Here is an 18,211-nt window from a genome sequence, read left to right as displayed (position 1 = left end):
AAATGGCAATACTGTAAATATGAAAGTCCTCATTCATATTTGGGTGACACTAAAAATAATGAAAAATTACCGAGCCTCATACAATTTGGGAAGCGTTGTACTCTGTGCTTCAGATGTCATCAGCAGCATGCTGGGACAGGCTACTGCCAGTCAAGTAAAAGCAATTCCCCTCTTATGTTGCAATAAGTTGACAAATTTATGACGTGGCTGCCAATGTTGAAGAACAGTTATTTACAGGAGTTCAGGAGAGAAAGTACTTCTATATGAAAATACTGATGTGCTTTCTGCCCAAATTAACATTTGTTCAGTATGAGTGTTCAGTATGATCCATACATTAAGACTTCTTGTTTTGTTGTCCACTGACGCAGGACATGCTACTGGAGGAAAGGTCTCTGAAGCTTTCCAACAGTCAATTCTTGACACTGGGTTGGATTGGCATGATTGTGCTGCTATTTGCACTGATGGTGCCCAAGCTAGGACAGGAAAACACAGTGACCTTGTGACTAGACTCGCATCTATTTCATCCCAAGCTATTTGAAAATTTTCAATTCACCACCAAGCTCTGGTGGCAAAGACAATACCAGTGGAACTAAAAGAGCTACTTGATGAGACTATAAAAGTTATGAACTTTATTAAAGGGAAGCCCACCATGGGTTCTCCACTTGGGGGCTGCGACCCACAGAGGTGTCACAATCACCCAACGCTTCATGCATTGCTATATGAATGGGGGGTTCTGGGGTAGTCCTGGAACAGGAAAGGTTGAGAACTTCTGTTTGAGGTCAGTCTAAAAACTTGAGCTGGTGCAAAATGTATCCATTGGTGCCTCCCAATGGCAGCACAATGCACCCGTGCTCCATGATCTACACTGGCTGCCTCTTGGTTTCTCGATTAAATTTAAGGTTTTGTTTTTAAATCTACAAATGCCTTAAACAGCTTGGGATTTTCCTGTTTGGGACGTCACCCCTCTCCTCATACCATTCTCCTGCAGCTGCAGTCAGCAGAGGTGCTTGAGCTGGATCGCCATCTATTTAAAAGGGATTGGCAGGAGTGTATGTTCTCCATGAAGGGCCTGCAGGTCTGGAACAAACTCCCTCTGTCCAAAATAGTCCTGCTCTGTTGGCCTTTAGGGACTTGGGAGGCAAGGGGGGGGGGGGGGGGAAGAGAGGGAGTAGCAAACATGGACTAGCATTCCTTTTCACTATTATAGATATACAAACAATCTGACTTTTAACCTTTCATAGCTTTCTCTTCTTCTATAAAATCCGTAAATTCAAATATTTAATAACCATGAGCGTGAATTCATAACAATGGTTTAAACTTATTAAACATTCTCTTTCCATTATAATATTTCTCTAGTTCAACCACAGAAACCTAAAATAAAGGCTCTACTGATTATTTTGGGTAGTGAGGGAGGAGGAATGGAACAGTAAAATTAAAGCTGAATTTAACAACTGTATCCTTATGATGCAAAGGCTTTTCACAGTTATCACCAGGGAGAAACAAAACACCATGAGAGAAAATATGTTTTTCTGAGCAAATACCTTGGTTTAGTTGGGTGGCCTCTGTAATCTGAATTCCATTCACAGAACACTGTGCTCCATTCAGTGGTATTAAATTCACTGTACCGCTGAGATTTTCAAACACGCAGTGCTCACTTTCCAAATCAACGCCATGAAGAACTAAAACACCCCAGAGCAAAGAAAAGAGTTATTTTCCTAGCATTTAATAGGATTTTTTTTTCATTGATTTTGGGTGCACATCACCAGGCATTTGAGTATGTATTAGTCACTTTACTCTGGACAATATTCTGTGTCTTCTCCATCAACCCATGCGGACATTTGATTTGCCTCTTTTTTGGTAGGGACAACTTTTCTTCTAATTCCACTGGACAATAATGCCTTCCAGACAAATCGTAAGTTGGGGGAGCAATTATTTTTATCTGCATGAGTAACTTCGGAACAGTTAAATTTAATCTGAAAATACAGGATGTTTATAATGTAGACTACTTAATACTTGTCTGCAATCACAGTTATTAAAGGATAGCTCAAGATAGAACAGAACCTCAGGTTTCCCATCCCCGTGCTTAATCCTCTAGACCACGTAGCTTTTTTCCTTCTCCCTCTCACTTCCCACATGAATTTTTATGGAAAAATAGCTTCTGTCTTTCACCACAATCAGATAATCATACCCAATTTTGTCAAACATTTCAGAGTCCGGGACTCACTCTAATTTAATGTTTACAAACGCAAAGCCAGGCATATTTTGACCAAAGAAACTCATTATAAATATTTGCCCAATTCTAATTTCTCAAATTATACCCAAAGGATATGATTTATCAGCAGAAACTACTATCAATGTCACTAGACATAACATGTGCCATGCAGTACTCCAGAATTAGCTCTCATTCCAACATGAAGAGAATATGCAGGTCAGTGTACGTAGGCCTTGTCTCTATCAGCCTGGGGAGCTTCCAATACGACCATACAAAAATACCGTCAGCATGCCAAGAGGTTAAGCAAATGATCGTGGTCTTGACTACAGCAGTTTACTACACAGAAAAGGACATCATCATCATAGGGCACTGTTTCAGTTTTACAATGACCAGGTTAATAATGCATCTCATGGTGCATGGATCTGAAGGTCTGCCAAAACCCACGAACTATTTTAAAAATTATACTATTAGACACTCTTTGAGCCAAGTCCCACTGAATTATGATAATGAAAATCACTGTATTGAAATGCAGTTCTCTTGTGTATTTTGTTTTTTAAAAGAGTATTAATGTACATTCATAATCAGCAAAATATATGAATATCAGTAACTAAAGAGGAGGGGAAATTTTAAACATGTTATATGTTTGGATGTTGGAAGAGAAATGGACATTACAAGGATGGATGGATGTGAAAAATGCCTCAACTTTCTTACCAATATTCTGTTCTGTGGCAGCATCTTCTCTGCCGACATACGTTTGGCCCTCCTAGACATGGAAAAAAAGCTATTTTTTTAACTCTTCAAAATAAGATTAAAAACGTATCCTATTACTCATCCCCACGAACACAGAACTTCGGATCAAAGTACTGTTTACACATAGTATTTTGATTATCTAGTAACAATTTAAAATTGCTTTATCAGACAATCTTTATTATAAAACATTGTTAGTTCAAATTTTACTTGGACTGAGCAAAACCACCTTGATGGTTCTTAGGCAATTAATCTATATTTGGATTTCAATTCAAGCTTTATAACAAGACGAATGAAAAACCACTAGAGCTCACAAGAATGTCATATGTCTATCGTAAGTTAAAGAGTTGACCCTCAGGATAGACCTAGGCTCTAATTGATTCATATTTTAATTTGAACAAGTTATAGCCTTTTACAGATGATGTCACAGTGCTGGAGAAATGTAATGATCACTTACTATAGATTATAAATTAGTACTATAATTAAAATTGTCCATTTAAAAAGCACGAGGCAGACAAAGACTGCGGAAGCACAGAAGTGTGTTTACCTTCAAGTGATACAAGATGATCCCAGTACTGAGAAGATCATCATCAATGCCAATGAGGTGAGGCAGTTCCGAATCTAAAACGACACCAATTCCTTCTTTCCTAAGGGCTAAGGTTTGTTCCTGCAATGACAAAATTTACTTTATTCTCAAAGCAGAAAAAGGGTATTACTGTTAATTCTCTATTTATTTAACACTTTTTAATGAATCAGTAAGGCAACGTCTACACTGCACATCACCTGCGTGTAAGGTATGTGTAGCTACACAGAGAGGAGAAAAGCAAGCTGTGACCACAGAGGAGGCAGAGGGGAAAGCCTCTGGCAGCTTCTCTCTGCCCATGCCCTTCTCCACTGCCTCCCTGTCAGAGCTCTTCCCTCTAGAGCAAAATCTTGGGCAGTGGGCAGCTGCCAGAGCCTGTTGCCAGAGACTTTCACTGCAGTGCGGAAAGTCTCCGCAGCTTCCCAGTGCTGGAGACTTTCCCCGCCACAGTGAGCTGCTGGAGCCGTTCTCCACCGCAGGAGTCTTTCCTTGCAGTGGGGAAAGGCTCTAACAGCTCCCTGCGGTGGGGAAAGGCTCCAGCAGTAGGGAGGCAGCTCCAGGACACTCCACTGCTGTTTTTAGAAGGGGTAAGCACTGTTTGGGCGAGTAGAGAGCCCAGTATGGTACAGACCCAGAGTTCAACCAAGTCTATGTTCTACTCACCTAAGCAGTGCCTCACTGTCTACACTATTATTTATCCATGTTCAGGGGGCATGTAGCATATGTATTCTACACTCCATCAAAATGAATGTGCAGCACAGACGTACCTCAAGTTGGACACTGTACAAAAGGTCACAAGGAAATAAACAAGACTGAAAAATTAGATTTCAATTTTCAAATGGGAATTCCAAGCTTGCTATTCAGAAATTCTCTAAATGGGTTATTTAGGACTAGTCAGTAAAGCAGATTAGGAGGATTACTCAAAAGAACCCTCTAGTAATGCTGGCTGAATGGAAGTTATGTGCTACTTTTGGTGTTGTATGAAGAGTTTGGATTTTCATATGGGATTTGTAAGCATAAGGGATGGAAAACAGAGAGTTCTATTTGGTCACACTTTAAATAAACAATCTTCCTCAATAATGAGCCTGGAAGACTGAAAAACCAACAAGCTTGAGTAATCAGTATAACCTATAATGTAACAGAAGCATAGAATATTGACAGCAATAAATAAATAACAGTTGCAGCCATAATTTCAATTGTACACAATTCCTCAAGTGCTGGATTCCATTGGGACTACTCATAGAGAAAAGTACCATTCAGCATGAGTAAAAGTGCAACCTTTAAGTGCTAAATGATTTCTGGTAACATCTTTAAAGAATAACATATTGATGTATATAACAAGATTAGAAACAATAGCTTGTTTTGAAATAAGGTTTAGTATAATATTTACATAAAATTAAAAAACAAGGTTTAGATATAAAGGTACCTTTATTATTGAAGTCTGGTTTTGGTTTTGTTTCGGTTTTAAATATAAACCACACAGCAAAACTCCAGGATTTATTTTTTTATACAAGTGAAATTGACATTGTAAAAAAAAAAAAGAAATTAACAAATCTCACAGCTGTGTATCACAAAGCATACACTTTTCTAGTGGCACTTCTAAACACACAAGATATATGTCTAGTGACAGTGGAATGACTGTTGCCTATTCATTTCATTGATATGACCCCTATCGGTCTTGCAAGACCTTACAATGTTTGCACATGTGGGCTGACTTGCTATGCAAGGTCCCTTAAATACAGAAGCCTGACATAAATCTGAACAATATTTTCCAACACTGCCTCTGTCAAGCCAAAATGTTACAATGACAAGACAAATACCCCCAAACAAAAACCAAAAAACCCCACAATGGTAAAATATGAATTAAAGTTTTCAAGCGTTCAGAAAACAAATGATTTCGTGATTAACGCTGCCCTGCAGCTCTCGGACATTCAAACTGCGTTCGGCAATTCCTTGATATTGTAGAAATGTCACCTTATAAAACTAAAATGTAGAGCTTAAATCATTGTTCGAGTGAAAAAGTAATTTCAGACAAAAACATCTATCACATATTAAATATTTATTAAGAGCTACTCATATACGTACTTTATAACGCTTCTATATGACAAGACTGAATACTTCAAAACACTACAGGTTGATGGCCGTCTGCAAATTGCTGGCAGTTTTGGCCCAGCGCAACACATGAAATATTTAAAGTTAAACATATTTTTTCAGCAGAACAAATCACTTGCTAACATCCCTTGCTCAGGCAAAAATAGGCTTGCTAGGTTGTCCAGAAATCATAATTGAGGGAGAAAAATCAATTATGAATAATTAAGAGCAATGAAAAATGCTTCTCCTTTCGGCTGGTAAACAAAGTTTAAATTTACTGACAACCATTAAAAATAAAATGGTTAATTATGATTTAAAAGTGATGTGTTGTTCATTTATTCAGATCTACAACCAGAAAAATCAACTGAATTCCACTATCAATCTCTTATTTTGGCCATATTCCTGAAAATTACATACACATGCATCCTATTAGTGTATGTATTACAGACAGAGCTTGTAGCACCAGCACAGTTAATGTTACCCAACACTTTACAATTTTGCTGAACTTAAGCCATTTGGGCCAGGCCAGCCGACAGCAATTCCAGGCCTCAGTGCTGTCCCTAGGCAGGTGTGGGGCCCAGGGCAGAAGTGACAAATCTGTCACTTCTGGAACCAACCCCATCACTTCCACGTCCGACCGTGCTGGGCTGGCCAATCATGCTGGCCCACGGGCCCCCCCAAAGCATGGGACCTGGAGCGGTCGTCATCTCGCGTGCGCCTAGGAGACCTGCAGCCTGCCTGGGTGATTTCAAAGGGTTATCACAGCAGTGGCGGCCCCTGGGCAATTTCCCCCTTCCCCATCAGCGAGCCTGATTTGGGCTGAAAATCTTCCATGCCAGGTGTCTGCCTCACACTGAGGGACGTGCGGTTTTGAAACTTTCAGCTAGAATGTTTATCCATTTCTGAGAACAACATTAGGGGAAAATACACTTTTACCAAAGTTAAAAAATAAATAGTTAATTGAGAGAGTCTAGTACCCCTTAGCTAAGGCTGTAAAGTGGTCTCGGTGTCACTAGATGGGACAGAGCACCACACCTAGGTGGTGTGTGGGTTATACATGCACTATCCCTGCAAAAGGCAACTGAGCTTGCTCCATACTGGGGTTTCAGGACTAAGCAGGGCTTTCCTTGCAATTGCTCCTTTTGGCAACCAGAGACTCCTTGGGCACCAGAACCAAGATGAGGGTTCTGTTTCTCTTCTGCTCTCAAGAGCCCGCTGATACCACCCAGGCAGTGTGGAGAAGAAAGAAGCTGCCTGACCTGTGAAACCACCAGGAATCACATTCCCCTTTAGGGGATGGTTCACATAGAGCACAACAGCCTACTTCTGCAGTTACTCCATTAGCGCAAGCTGTAGAGGTCTGTCTTGTAGATCTAAAAGATCCACTCCTGCCAATGACCTATTTGGGGGTCAGTATGGTTACATATGATACAATGTGTTTGTCAGATTTCTTTTTTAAAATCTTAGGTTAGTACAAGGATCACCACAGTGTCCTATTTCATCCCCACACTGTCCCTAGTGCATGGACTCCCAAACATGAACAAAAGTTCTGAGAAAGGAAGGCACAACAACCAACTTCAAGGATACCCTCCACATGAAGTTGGGACACGTTTTAAGAAAAACGTACACCATGAAAAGAAACTTCCTCTGAACTGTAGAAATCAGAAATACAATTGCACACAGTTTTTTCATTAGGATTGCATCAGTCCACCCATAGCCATTATGGGGGCACTTTCTTGGGTTCTTCCAACCTCGGTTTCAGCCAGGTAAGCTCTACAGAATACTATAGAGAAAAGTGAAAATTCACATCTAGCTTAATCAGTGTGCTGTGAGTGGGTGTGGGGATGGAAGTTGAAGAGGGAGAAATTTTCTAACCCCAAATATAGTGATCATTTTCATGCCGAGCATGTTGTAAATAAGGATCGTTATCAATTACTACCTCGAAGTTATGAAAGCAATAGTCTCTCTCTCTCTCTCACACACACACACTTTGCTAACGTCAGTACAAGAAAAATTGTCTTTCCCTACTGCAACCCCTGCCAGAGTAGGGGAGATAGGGTCAGCAAGAGAGCAAGAATAAATCCTACTCCTACTGGCAGCTTCTTTTAACTCTCATTAAGGAATGATCAGGTGAGTTTTCGTACCAAGACCTGCTATTGCTCCCTCAGTGCTGTCTTTCTCTCTCCTCCCCCCTCCCCCTCCCCCTCCCCCCCCGCCACAAGGTCACTGGAATGCTGTCACCCAAAGGTCAACCTGTCCTTTGTGGAAAACCAACAAGTAAAGGGAAGGCACCAGAAGAAGGAAGGCCAGGCAAACAGAAATAACCCTTGCATCATCCCACAGGTCACAATAAGGTCAGTTCCCATGGAGGCAGGATCCTCATTTTAAATAAGTCAAAGGTCTATAAGCATGCCATATTTATGAGGCAAATAACTGCTTAGGCTTATTTCATGGCTTGATTCACCTGGATTTGTACAGCAATTTTTCAAAAGCTGTGAACCAATTATTCAAATTACAGAGTGAAAAAGCTCAAAAATTATCATTTTGAAAATGAATAAAAACTCAGGTTTCTATTTTTAAAACCTGAAGATACTGAATTCATCTTCTCTACACTTATCACCGAACAAAAAAAAATATCATTGTATTCATAGGCTGTTGAAAATAATACAGTAAGGCCAAAGAGCAGAACACAAAGTATCAAACAATAGTATAATAAGCTGTAGTTTTACACTGAAAAGTGACTTCGTAAAAATTATTATTTTTTGGAATCTCACTAACTTCCAGATCAAATGTGCTCAGTTGACAAGTAAATGGCCAAATATAGACGGTCCAAAGTACACTTCAAATATTCCCTTATCAGTATAAGAAGCAATATAATATTGTAATCATCCGATTAGTCACACTTTCTAATGCTATTGACATTGCACATATTAAAATGGTAAATAATTATGACACTGCCCTTTTAATAATCTGCTCCAAGAGGTTCAGCTTAATTTCCATTACACTTTCCACTGCAAAAGCTTAATTCTTTATTTAAATATTAAACAGTTAACTGTTGACACACAGTTCAGAGAACACATTGCGCAGACATTTCTGATAAAACAGAACATTACATTGGCTGAGTAAATTGTCCAGATGTCTATATCTAAATTATGCAAAAATACGTCATTCCAAATTAAAGAAATTATGCGTAAAAATATACAATGGCAAAAGTCCCTGCATTAGTAGTCAACGAGACTCCATAACCAGAGAAGATTCTTGTGGTAACAGGAACTTTGGGTGTACCTGAACAAAAATATGTTATAATATCCTGGGTTCACAATGATAGAAGGTTTTCTGTGGTCTGGCGCTAACATTTAATGCCATATAAAAAAAAAAAAAAACACAGACAACTATACACAAAGGCAGGTTTCACAGTAGCAGCCGTATTAGTCCTTATCCGCAAAAAGAAAAGGAGTACTTGTGGCACCTTACAGACTAACAAATTTATTTGAGCATAAGCTTTCGTGAGCTACAGCTCACTTCATCAGATGCATTTAGTGGCAGGCTGTCTGTAAGCAAGGACTGGCCTGTCTCCCAAGATCTGTGAGAGTGATGGGTCGTCCTTCAGGATAGGTTGTAGATCCTTGATGATGCATTGGAGAGGTTTTAGTTGGGGGCTGAAGATGATGGCTAGTGGCGTTCTGTTATTTTCTTTGTTGGGCCTGTCCTGGAGTAGGTAACTTCTGGGTACTCTTCTGGCTCTGTCACCTTACCTGATCACTCTCGTTACAGTGTGTATGGTAACACCCATTGTTTCATTTTCTCTGTGTATATAAATCTCCCCACTGTATTTTTCACTGTGTGGAAGTACACAAGTACTCCTTTTCTCAATACACAAAATAAGTTCTTAATTCATAACTGGTTTTCCTCCAGCTATATATTTATGTTTTTACATGATTCCTTTTAAATACTTGGAAACTTGAAACTAATCTGTTTCCTTGGAAAAGAAAAAAAAAAGTCTCCATCATTCTGCATATTGTAGGATTGCTCATGAATGCCAGGCTGCTAAAACAGTGTTTATTTCTTTAATTTCAAAATAAATAAGTTACAGAGGAGAAAGAATTACATAGACTATGCATTCAGAGAAAAAAAGTCAGTGAAACAGTGGCCTCTTCTTTATAGATAAGTGGAGTTCCTGTGCAATTTCAAACTGAACTAAAAGCCCTACAATTTTAAATACAAAGGAACAGGAATAGAGTCAGCTAAAGTTTTCCTTGTTTTTTTAAGGCTTTCATGACATTAGTGTATCTTAATTTTGAATACATTTGCATTTCTTTTAATATTCTATGTGAAATCTTTAAAAAGTCTGTCATATAACTATGCCTTTAAAAAGTTAAAAAATACCATGAACACAAATGAAAATGAATAAATGCTATTAAAAGCTACACATTACACTTAAACTTTATGTTGCTATACTGTAAGAAAAGTTAATCCTCTGTTTATATAGCACTTATCTTTCAGAAGAATCAGATAACTTCCTTCATTACAAATACATGGCCTGATCCTGCACTCCTGGTGTACACAACTCCCACCAACTTAAGAGCATTATCAAACCTCTCAAGAAAGAGAAGTGCACCCACACAACTTGAAAGGGTCAAAGCAAGGGGTGTGCATATGAAGGAGAGAATCGGAACAAGAAATGGAGCATGAATGGGAGAGCAAGTAGTGTGGAGATGGAACTGGTTAACTGGGGCCAAGGATTACACACACAGATCTGTCCCAAGGTAATTTTCACATCACATGTACAAGTTTGTACGACTGGTTCTCATCATGTCTCTCTGATAGACTTTGGCTTGGCAAGAGCTGGGATGTTTGCTGGGCTTTTGATCCAAAGACTGTTGAAGTCAATGGGAGACTTTCCATCAACTTCAGTGTGCTTTGGATCATATCCTAACGCTCTCTTGTGGTGTACATGAAGAATGGGATGCAACTCCAAGACAGAGTATCTGTGGAGGTATTTTGATGAAGGAAAGGACATGATTAACACTGAATTTAGAATTTAACCTTATACAAAATGAGCATTTTAAAAGCTAACATAAGAAAGGAATTACAGTTACAGTCTGCACAGGATTTTACACCTAACGCAAAGTAATGGTGAATTTGTTTTTTCTCATAACAAACAAGCAATATACTTCTAGTGATATGGAACTGGGATGTGTGATTATATATTCCAAGAAACATACTTCTATATGGTTATAAATAGAATATGTGACACAATTATTCAAAAATTTGGGCAGCTAAACATTTATTTTTATTAAAAGAAGTGTAATGGAGCAATGTGGTTAAAGCACAAAGTATTTCAAGAGCTGCCTTTGAAGACACCAGAAAGAAAAAAAGACAATAGAAAGGAAACAGCACAATAATCCCAAAAGGATTTTCCTCCTATTTTCTGTAAAAATGCTAGACACCAGATGATTATATGGGCCATAACAACATGTACGTCAGGGTACGGCTCAGCAGGGTGGTATGAGGAGCTGTTTCTCTCCATTGGAAAGTTCTTCTTTCACATTTGTCACTGCAGCAGAGATCATAGCAGAGGCCACTCTGCAAAGGCAGAACATACTGCAGACTGGGTTCTAATGTGTTTTGGCACCAGCAGTTGTAAATTAAAGTAGTGACAACTTTAAAACAATACTTTTTATAAGAAATAATTGCACTATGCTTTGGTATTTTATTTTAAAAACCATTCTAGAGGGATTGGTATTTCCTGTTTCATAAGCAGGGCCCTATAAAACCATGATTTCACAGAATGCACAGAAATTGCTAAATTAGCCCAATACTGCAATCTTTCCACCTGGGGGGAGGTGGGACACAGGAGTGGGCACGTGGCTCTTAGTATATGACAGCAGCATGTCACAGCCCCAGTATGGGTGGGGACATGGAAGTTGGTTTTATGCTATGGTGTCACCATTTTCTCAGGTCCTTACTCATAAGAACAAGTGGACATTCAATCAGAGTCTAAAAGGTGGCAAATTCAAAACAAATAAAAAGGAAATATTTTTCATACAATGAGCAATTATATTGCAGAATTCATTGCCACAGGATGTCTCTGAGGACAAAAACTTAGCATGATTCAAAAAGGGACTGGGCGTTTATATGGATAACAAACATGCAGAGTTATAGTTAATGCTAACAAATTTTGAAAGCCTATCATGACTTAAACCAAACCAACTATTAGGAATGAGAATGTTTCTTGCATCTTCCTCTGAAACATCTGGTACTAGCCACTGTCAGGTTGCAGACTAGACTAGAAGGACCTCAGGTCTAATCCAGTACGGAAATTCCTATGTGCATCCTTTGTAGCCACAAGCATTGAACTCTAGAAACCACCACTAACAAAAGCTTTACAAATATTAACTAAGTGGAAGAGGACTATGAAAACAACTGACCTTTAAAGTCAGTGAGTATCTTTCCAACTTAGCAACTTATTTGTGTTAATACAGATTTATGTTTTGAAGACTAACTTCACAAATAAGAAGACCTCAATCTTTAAAGCTCCTCAGTGCTCCTGTATACTGTAGCCCATTTACTAAGATCAGGCATGGTTCTGAGACCCTCAACAATTCACCTAGGCATAATAATGTGAAAAAGGTCACAATAGCAACTCTGAATCTAACATCTTTATGTAGCGCTCAATGTTTAGTTCTACAAGACAACATTTTAGTGGTAATTTTAAACAGATTGTTGTATTAATTTTGTGTGGGAAAGAGTTTATAATGGCTTTTCTGGTAGTTGATGAGAGCACTCTCATCTTACATTTTTCCCAGAAATAATTTGCTCATTTTTGCCAGGTCACTGACATCTAATACAGGTTTTCAGAGTAGCAGCCGTGTTAGTCTGTATTCGCAAAAAGAAAAGGAGTACTTGTGGCACCTCAAAGACTAACAAATTTATTTGAGCATAAGCTTTCGTGAGCTACAGCTCACTTCACTTATGGGAAAGCAAATTAAGAGTCTATTAAAAGGTCAACAAATAGCAAAAAATATATTCCTTTTGATCTCAAGTCAAACGATCAAAGATGTTACAAGGACAGAATAAGATGCCCTTTAAAACTATCAATTTGATTTTGTGTACTCAAAGCATAAAAAAACTGGCGCTCTAGCACAAATGTCATTAGTAATTGGTTGTGTGTCATAACATGGCTATGGATTTTGATACTTTCCTTTTGTAATCCTGGTTCACTCAGGGCAAGAAGGGTAAACTCCTGTTATCAGGTATGTGAATCTGTCCTTAATTATTTATTTCACTGAAAAAAGCCAGCAGGTAGGCACACACTTAAGTTGTATTGCTAATGCAATTATAAATTAAACAGTATACTCAGTCATTATCTAATTCAGAATTTTTACTAGATACAGTGTAAAAGTCATGAGAAAAGACACAAAAGTCTATAAACCAGAGAAGCAAAAAGTAATTCTATTTATCTGATAAGAACAACATTAGGAGGTTTACAAAAAGCACCATGTGAGAATTAACAGCTCCTCAATCCAAATGTTGAATTATAACCATGATAGAAGGGCCTCCATTTCAGTTATAGAAGACAATGAAGTGCACAGATTCATGGCAAGAAAGATAAAGGTATTCATAAAATACAATGAGCAAACAAGAGCAATAGGAGATAAGGTATATACAGTAAGATCAAAAGATGGGAACACAAATACCACCTCCCAAAAACATATTCCCTGGGGAAATGTGTTACTTTAGTGGTTCTCAAACTTTTACTATTAACAATCCCTTTCAGAAAGCAAGCCTCTAAATGCAACCCCCCTTATAAGTTAAGATCACATTTTCATATTTAACATTATTTTAAATGTTAAATGTATAACCCTATTGAATGAGTTTACCTTGTCTTAATTTAAAAGCGGTGAGAAAAACATTTTAATCTAATAATTGTTATGAGTATAAAAGATTTTTTTGTTTGTTTTTTTAAATAGCTACACTTTAGGGGGGGGAGGGGGTAAGAAGCTGTCAATACCACTTTTCACAGCAGACTTAGCACCTCATTGCCACCCTTACTTCTGCCCTGCTGCGGATGCCAGCACTGCCTTCAGAGCTGGCACCTCTGAAAGGTGTGCAGCCGCTGCAGCAGGGCAGAAGTAAGGGTGGCAACAGGGTGCTAAGTCTGCCGTGAAAAGTGCTATTTGTATGTTTGTTACCATCACTTTTCACAGCAGACTTGCTAGCTAGCTGGGTGACTGTGAAGAGCAGTATTAACAAACATACAAATAGCACTTTTCACAGCAGACTTGCTAGCATTACTTCTGCCCTGCTGCTGGATGCAGGTGCTGCCTTCAGAGCTGAGAGGCAACAGAGCGGCGGCTGCTGGCCGGGCACCCAGCTCTGAAGGCAGCGCCGCCATCAGCAGCAGCACAGAACTGCAGAAGTAAGGATGGCAATGCCATACCATGCCACTTTTAAATCTGTGTGACATTTAACCTTTGCGCTGGAAGGGGTAGTGACGAGGCAAATTTTGGGGTGGCTATAGCCCCTGCAAGGATCGCCGTCGTTGTCTCCCCTCCACACACCTTTGTGTCTGACTGTTAAATTATAAATTACTTTTTCCATCATTAGTATTAATTTTTCTTGCACATTTTAAAAAAAAGACAACATTTGTCTCAGATGGGATTCAGTAAGCAATCAAACATCCTCAGTAGGATCCAAGTGGGCCTACCATCTTCAACTGGGTAACATGCAATAAGTGGTCATGTTCACCAGCTGGATGTGACATTAATTACCCAGACCCAGCTACTGCTCCAGCCCTGGCAGCTGACCGCTGTTCGCTGACCCAGTTGTTGCTCCCGCTGCTGACCACCGTTTGCTGACCGAGCCTTCGGCCGCTGCTCTAACATGCCGCTCCAAAACCAGTAACATTTTAATTCCCATGCACACCCCTGTGTTTACCAAAAATTAGCCATGACTTTTGATGTTTCAGGATTTTAGTATGTGAATGAATACATAAATACATCATGGTAAACTTCTGCCTCTTTACCAAAATCACAGTGATGTCTGACGGATAGTACCATGCTCCAAAAATCACAGCTCTCATGTAAATGTAAAACACATCCACTACATAAATGAAAATGGCATAAAAATTAACAGGACAGAAAGGAATTTTTTCAGCTATTTTTCATGACTTCCAAGTAAAAGCCACTGACAGCAACAAATTTTGAAGCCTAATACTGCTGCTTAAATTACAACCCTTCCAGGGCACCCAGGATGCATCAAACTTAACATTTTTCTGATAGAAAATAATTAGACTGTCCAACATACATTGGAATAATTAAAACTAGGCAAGTGGCCTAAGCTCTTGGCATATGTGACGTCATTAGCATTTGAAGTCAATATCTCTCTCTCTCTTTTTTTTTTTAAATGAGAAACCAACCAGGGCTGTGTGACATGGAAGTAAATCTGACTTTAACATGTATGATGTCCCTTTTAATGAAAGATAGATGAGAGGTAGCATCAAGACAAAAAAAGTTGAGTATACAATTAGGCTGTCTAGCTACTATTCTGAAAGTGTAGCATCAATAATGTAAACAAAATTTCAATTATCATTATTTTACAAGGAGGCAATCAATAGCATTAAATCACTTGCAGTGAAAAAAAATCAAATTTATTTTAAAAATATTAAAAAAATGAAGAGTCACTTTTAGAATTTACGTAAAACCACAGTGATTAAAAGCTAGAAAAAAATGTAACCTTCTTTCCAGGAATAATTTGGTCAAGTTCATTTACAATTGTTTTATGTTCTCAGCAAAAAAAGTATAATTTGGCTGATAAACTGAGGACTTCAGCTAAAAAACTGACAACTTTACAACAAGTATTTAAACCATTTATTGTCTTCAGTTTATTTTCATTTTTTTCTCTTTTTTGTTTGCTAGGATGTATACTTGCTATTAGGCATCTTCATCTGCTTTACTGATACATTATGAGTTCCCTTCCTTTTGGGTATCAGGATAAAGAGTCTTCTGCTCTTCTCTTTTGCCTAAGAATTTCTAAAGCAAAAATATAACAAAGAGAGCAAAGACTCTAAAGAGATGACTTAAGAAAGCACAATTACAACACAGTTGATGAAAACTCAAGAAAGGAAGTGGAAGAATCTCCACACAGTCAGAAATATCACACACAAACAAGGCTAACAAGACCCACGTGAATTTGGGTCCCACTCGCTCAGGTTTGGGATGTGAAAGCAATGCCCCAACTCAAGGTGGGGGCTGAAGGGTTACACATGGTTGGATGTTGACATTCAAATGCATACAACTGATAATCATAATCAAATGGCGTGAATGCCTAGTTTTACTATCAATCCAATTTCAGGAGCAAGCAAACCTGTCAGGAAAGCTGTATGTGGATCTGTGGACACAATATTGTGCACTGAGCCCATGGGCAGGTGGCCTATTTACCTGAAGGTTCACACCTGGGCCTTGGGGTGAGGCAACCCTGAGTTGGCATAAAAGGAGGAGCATGCTCTGGGACTAGCTGATGCCCCTTACACTCTATGGCAGCCAGAGAATAGCCACCCAATGTGATTATTGTTCACCTGGATGGGAATGATTTGCAATTTTATAATAAAATCAGGGCAAAGAAAAATTTGGAGCAGATCCAGGACTAATAAATTATTGTGAAATACTGCAGCAAAGAGCACTGTGGGGAGCTGCCAGGACTCCACAGGTTTACAAAGCCAGAAGGTGTGTAAATCGAAAAGGGGCTAAACTTGTAAGTGAACAGGGAGAATGAATAATCACCCATCAGAAAATATCATATGGGGTACCCACATTTTTACAGGTGATGGGGGTACAAATTGTGAATGGGGAGCAGATATATTTTTGGCAGATATTCAGTAGGGAATATTTAATTACCTGGAAACCCAGTCAAGGATCAACCTGGAACCTCTTTGAGGCAAATATTTAATATGGCTACTTGTTCAATAGGGGTAAGGGGCTCTGATAAACTGGATTTGGGGAAAGGCCCTTAACCCACACACACACAAAGAGGGTGGCAGAGTCCCAGCCAGGCTGGGACCAGAGAGGCAGGAATAATGGCAGCACTCTCAAATAGGTGGAAATGATTCAGGAAAGAATGACCTGCACTGTACGATTTATTGCCAAGTATTTCCCAGATAAGTTAATAAAGTTATGACCTAATGAAACCATGCCCCTTGCATCTTAGTCTATCTTCCTGCATGGCTGAAACAATGCCCTAAGTCTGCAAGAAGTCACTTTTCAACCTGTAAGATGCTTCTTTTGTCCAACCTTTTGCTTTCCTGGTCTATTTAGATTGTAGGCTTTTCAGGGCAGGGATTGTCTCCTGCTAAGCATATGTACAGCACCTAGAGCAATAGGACTGACTTCAGCTAAGGTCTGCAGTTTTGGCTGTAATAAAAATAAGTTATATTCAAAAACCCCAACATCAATAGAATGCCAAAGTTGCAAAGTTAATCACTGAAAGGTTCAAAAATACCTGTGCAACCTTAAGTCTGCCCCCTTGTGCCTATGCATTATGATACAGTCTTCAATTGGATAATCATATGTTTCCACAGGACTCCTGCATCATTCAATGTACAGAATGGACAGTGCTGAGTGAATGGGTACATTCCAATTTCTTTTTTTTTTTAATTGCCATTCATTGTGTGGCCCCAGGTGTTATTTACTGCACATCTTTCAAACCTTGCACTAAATACTAAGTTAATAATTTATTCATGGATATTTTCACTTTATTATCTCCAAGAGTGAAACAAACAATGAATTTATCTTTACAACATCCCTGTAAGATAAGGGTCTATTGCTATCCCCATTTCACAGATGGGAAATGAAGGCACAGAGCAGTTAGGGGCAAAACTAACAAAAGTATTCACTAATTCTGGGTGCCCAACTTGTGAAACCTAGGGACTGATTTTTCAGAATACTTATTAGTTGTACAGCACTTTATTTATCCAAACCACAGTAGCATCAGACTTCAGTTGCAGTCATGAGCATTCAGCACTTCTGCAAACCTGGCCCCCAGATGACTCAAGGTACTTGGAAAATGCAGAACATACAAACAGTGGCCAACTGAAAACTTAGTCCTTCCTTACCACCTAGGAAATCTGTGGCAGAAGCAGGGACAGAATCCAATTCAGCTTCCTTAACCTGAAGACTATCCTTTCTCTTTCTGCAATTCCCAGCCTCATTCACTGCAGACTTTCCAATTTCTCCAACTAATGAGGCAGACAAGAGCCTCATTCACTACCCAACTTCAATTCATTCCAAGAGCACAGTCCAGCCTGTGCACTGAATGAGGCAAAGGTCCTGATGAAAAAATAGTGTGTGATCATGTCATTAAAGATTGGATTATACCACAGAGAGAAGGGGGACAATTTAAGGTTGCATGGGAAATTTAATTATGGCTTTTTCTAACTTAAGAAATGGACTTTGCAACCTTAACATTATTTTAACAGTTTTTTTAAAATGCAATTTCCTAATTTAAACAAAACTGAAAATAAATTCTTCTTCTGTAATAATATTGACCCCCAGTTTGGATCAGCACCAGCATCTGGATCT

General features: G+C 38.9%; 1 protein-coding gene across 6 annotated transcripts in view; it reads right to left on the bottom strand.

Annotated features, from left to right (window-relative positions):
- KIF16B (kinesin family member 16B) overlaps window positions 1-18,211 on the bottom strand; it is a 288,909-nt gene that overhangs the window by 182,535 nt on the left and 88,163 nt on the right. For all 6 annotated transcript variants that reach the window (XM_048842634.2, XM_048842635.2, XM_075127230.1 and 3 more), the window contains exons 13-15: window positions 3,507-3,626; window positions 2,924-2,975; window positions 1,542-1,679 (exon numbers count right to left, since the gene is read on the bottom strand). In XM_048842634.2, the coding sequence (XP_048698591.2) occupies window positions 1,542-1,679; window positions 2,924-2,975; window positions 3,507-3,626 (310 nt within the window). The remainder of the gene's footprint in view (window positions 1-1,541; window positions 1,680-2,923; window positions 2,976-3,506; window positions 3,627-18,211) is intronic.

Source organism: Caretta caretta, chromosome 3, assembly GCF_965140235.1.
Source record: "Caretta caretta isolate rCarCar2 chromosome 3, rCarCar1.hap1, whole genome shotgun sequence".
Taxonomy (NCBI): domain Eukaryota; kingdom Metazoa; phylum Chordata; order Testudines; family Cheloniidae; genus Caretta; species Caretta caretta.
The sequence above is the reverse complement of the archived record's forward strand: the minus strand, read 5'-3'. Positions and strand labels throughout refer to the sequence as shown.